The 4,466-nt window shown below is 40.8% G+C and overlaps 1 protein-coding gene across 1 annotated transcript; it reads right to left on the bottom strand.

The window, feature by feature from the left end:
* Positions 1-1,757: 1,757 nt before the first annotated feature.
* LOC138901026 (uncharacterized) lies at positions 1,758-2,267 on the bottom strand. The gene has a single exon (XM_070188752.1). It carries the CDS (start codon positions 2,265-2,267, stop codon positions 1,758-1,760), a length of 510 nt encoding a protein of 169 aa, XP_070044853.1.
* Between the last annotated feature and the right edge of the window lie 2,199 nt (positions 2,268-4,466).

Below are 4,466 nucleotides of genomic sequence, written 5' to 3' on the forward strand. Positions count from 1 at the left end.
TCTCTACCGTACTTACATTCAAAGGAAAATTGTAAGTTTTTGCGGGGGACGGTTGGTTCGTGCTCTTTATTCCCTGCTTTGCCTTCATTCCGTACTCACAATTTTCCTTTGAATGCAGGTATGATATACACAACAGTAATATTCATAGATACATACGCACAGTGAAATCACTACTTTCATGACGACAAGATGCTAAACGCAAACACGTCATTCCCGTCTTGGGGTCCTTCTTAAGTTACCCTGGGTAACATTTGGCTGCCACAGAAACAAAGTTTTCGAAAAGCATGTATGCACTTGATAAAATTATTTGTAAAAGTATAGTTGTTTTGAAATATATTATAATGCATGAGATCAAGTAATTTAGATGAACCGGTGACTGCGACACATTTAGAGACATTGCAACCTCTTTGCTTTAGAATTTTGAGGGTCCTCCTCAAAATTCTGCCCTAGTTTAAATGCATAATTCTTGACAATACATCCCTTGGCTGTTACACACGTGATGAAATCGGACAAACTCGATATCCTGCCCTAGTTTCTGATCATGGGGAAATGAAGATTTTATTAAGATGTGACCGAACCTACAGGGCTGTCTACGCATCCCCTCTTAAACGGGAATCAGGTCGAGTGTAGTTCAGTTACATCAAATGGAAAAATGCAAACAATCTTAAACATAGTATCTCTTGACTGCGTCTGAATTGATAGGTTTCAGCAAAATCTCTCCGTCCATTTCTGCAAGTATAAGTTCTCCTCCTGCTAGTACCCGCTGAACCATGTAGGGACCTTGCCAGTTGGGTGAGAACTTCCCATTGGCTTCATCCTGATGCGGGAAGATTTCTTTTACATCCAATTGCCCCAGTGTGAACTGCCTTGGCCTGACCTTTTTATTAAAAGCCCTTGTCATTTTGTTTTGGTAGAGTTGACCGTGACATACCGCATTCATTCTTTTCCCATAAATGAGATCTAGTTGTTCATAGCGGCTTTGTACCCATTCTGCATCGCTGAGCTCAGCTTCTTATATGATTCTTAGAGAAGGGATTTCTATTTCGGCAGGAATAACCTCTTTAGTACCATAAACCAGTAGGTAGGGAGTTGCCCTAGTTGCTATGTGAACTGTTGTATGATATCCAAGAAAATAAAATAGTAGCTTCTCATGCCATTTTTGTAATTGTCCACCATTTTCCTCAATATCTTCTTGATGTTCTTTTTGGCGGCTTCTACGGTTCCATTCATTTATGACCTGTATGATGTGGAGTTCTTATGCTTGATCTTGAATGTTTCACATATGGCCTTCATCAAATCGCTATTGAGATTGGCGGCATTATCAGTAATGATTGACTCTAGTACTCCAAATCGACAAACAATGCGGTCCTTAACAAAATCCCCTACAACCTTCTTAGTTACAGCTTTATAATATGCAGCTTCAACCCATTTTGTGAAGTAGTCTATGGCCACCAGAATGAACCTATGCCTATTTGAATCAGCGGGTTCGATTGGGCTGATGACATCCATTCCCCAAGCGGAGAAAGGCGAGGGCGAACGTGTTGGTTGAGTTCATTGGATGGTACTCGTATCATGTCAGCATGTATCTAGCATTGATGACACTTCTGAACATACTTGACGAAGTCTGTTTCCATAGTCATCCAAAAATACCATGCTCTTAATATTTTCTTGGCTAAGGTGAAACCATTCATGTGCGGTCCGCAACTTCTGCTATGTATTTCCTCGAGCAATCTGGATGCCTCCTTGGCATCGACACATCATAGTAACCCCAGGTCAGGAGTCCTTCTATATAGAATTCTCCCTCTTTGAAAGAAATGGTTGGCTAATCTTCGAAGCGTGCGCTTCTGAGTATGGGTAGCAGTCTCTGGGTATTCTCCCCTTTCTAGATACTTCTTGACGTCGTGGAACCATGGATCTCCGTCAATCTTTTTTTCAACATCATCACCATAAGCGGGCTGTTTATGAATCCCTATTGGGATAGGATCAATGAAATTCTTGTCTGGGTGTTGTATCATAGAAGATAAAGTGGCTAACACATCTGCAAAATCGTTCTGAATCCTTGGAACGTGCTTGAACTCTATCTTTGTGAACCTCTTGATCAACTCTTGTATACAGTGCAGATATGGTAATATTGTGGTGTTCTTCATAGCCCATTCTCCTAGAACCTGATTCACCAAAAGATCTGAATCTCCGATTACCGGCAGCTCCTGAACGTTTATGTCAATGGCCAACCTGAGCCCCAAGATGCAAGCCTCATATTCAGCCATATTGTTGGTGCATGGAAACCTGAGTTTTGCAGATACCGGATAGTGTTGGCCGGCTTCTGATACTAAGACAGCCCCGATACCCACTCCTTTGAAGTTTGCTACTTCATCGAAGAACATTATCCAACCATCATATGTCTCGGTGATATCTTCTACTACAAATGATACCTCATCATCGGGAAAATACGTTTTCAATGGTTCGTATTTTCCTTCTACGGGATTTTCTGCCAGATGATCTGCCAATGCTTGCCCTTTGGCTGCCTTATGAGTTACATAGATGATGTCAAACTTGTTCAACAGTATTTTCCACTTTGCTAACTTACCCGTAGGCATGGGTTTCTAAAATATGTTTTTTAGCGGATACATCCTTGATATGAGATATGTAGTGTATACACAAAAATAATGCCTCAATTTCTGAGCTATCCACGTCAGAGCACAGCAGGTGCATTACAACAAAGAGTGTTGGGCTTCGTAAGGCGTGAATTTCTTGCTCAGATAATATATCGCCTACTCCTTTCTTCTAGTTTCATCATGTTATCCCAAAACACAACCAAAAGCTCCATCCAATACGGACAAATAAAGCAGCAGAGGCCTTCCTGGTTCTGGTGGGACCAAAACAGGTGATTTAGATAAATACTCCTTGATTTTGTCGAAGGCTTTCTGTCATTCATCAGTCCAACTTGTTGCAGCATCTTTCCTTAGCATCCTAAAAATTGGCTCACATGTCATAGCTGACTCTGCTATGAAGCGGCTGATGTAATTGAGACGCCCTAAAAACCTCATCACATCTTTCTTATTCTTCGGAGGTGGTAGGTCTTGGATAGCTTTTACCTTTGATAGTTCCAACTCAATCCCTCGGCGACTGACGATGAATTCTAACAATTTTCCCGCAGGGACTCCGAAGGCACATTTTGCAGGATTCAACTTCAAATTGTATTTTCAAAGCCGGTCGAAAAACTTCTTCAAGTCTGCTATATGATCTGAACTCCTTTTAGATTTGATGATAACATCATCCATGTACACCTATATTTCTTTGTGTATCATGTCGTGGAAGATGGTTGTCATGGCTCTCATGTAGGTAGCTCCAGCGTTCTTCAAACCAAACGACATCATTTTGTAACGGTTCATGCTTGGCACAGTTTTCAATTAGTATGTGTATATTGGGCAACGGGAAATGATCTTTGGGACTTGCTCTGTTTAGATCTCGGTAATCAACACATACTCTAATTTTCTCATCTTTCTTCGGAACTGACATAGTGTTGGCCAACCGAGTCGGGTATTCGACCACTCTAAGAACCTTGGCTTTGATTTTCTTAGTGACCTCCTCTTTATCTTCAAACTCATATTCGTCTTGAACTTTCTGAGCTTCTGCTTTACCGGTGGACACATGTGATTAGTGGATAGCTTGTGAGCCACTATAGATGTGCTCAAACCAGTCATATCATCGTAGGGCCATACAAATATATCTTCATATTCTTTTAGGAATATGATGTACCTTTCCTTCTCTGATGGTGATAGATGAATGCTTAGACGTGTTTCCTTGACCGTTTCGAAATTCCCTAAGTTAACGGTCTCAGTTTCCTCCAAATTAGACTTTGGTTTGTTTTCAAAGTTTTCCACTTCTCTGATGATTTCCTCAGGTATTATATCATCTTCCAGATCCTCTGAATCACTATCCTTATATCGCGTTGTCTCATTACATGTCACAGTCGTAGGTTCATCGGTATAAGTAAAAATAATGTTGCAAAAGAAAATGTAAAGAATAATAATAAATACGAAAAGCAGTAATGCATTAATAAAATCTTAAAACGTCAACAAGTACGACTCGATGACTTGAACAATTATTTCAAAAACAAAATACTGAAAAATGTATCAAATGCTCAAAACTATTTTTTTAAAAGTAATTCATGCTAATTTGCCAGGCTACCCAAGAACTCGACGGGCCTGGGATGGTGTAGCAGTCCAGTTTTTGAGAACAGCTCCTTTCTCCACGGTCTGAATAGTAAGGTCTTCCTCCTCCTCCTCCTCCTCCTTAACTATTGCATTGTAGTCCATATCATATTCGTCTAGAAACAGCTTACTCATGCCCGCTAAAACTTCATCTTCCTCGGATCCCCACATCATGTTAGCTTGATGGAATGTCTGGTGTTGAGGTGGTATCGGTTGTTCCAGCAGATAACAAGGACCACGCCATGGCGGTGA

The sequence above is a fragment of the Nicotiana tomentosiformis genome, chromosome 11, assembly GCF_000390325.3.
Source record: "Nicotiana tomentosiformis chromosome 11, ASM39032v3, whole genome shotgun sequence".
Taxonomy (NCBI): domain Eukaryota; kingdom Viridiplantae; phylum Streptophyta; class Magnoliopsida; order Solanales; family Solanaceae; genus Nicotiana; species Nicotiana tomentosiformis.

Bases quoted from the DNA above. Each gene is read 5' to 3' on its own strand.
- LOC138901026 (XM_070188752.1), bottom strand. From the start codon at position 2,267: ATGGCTGAATATGAGGCTTGCATCTTGGGGCTCAGGTTGGCCATTGAC.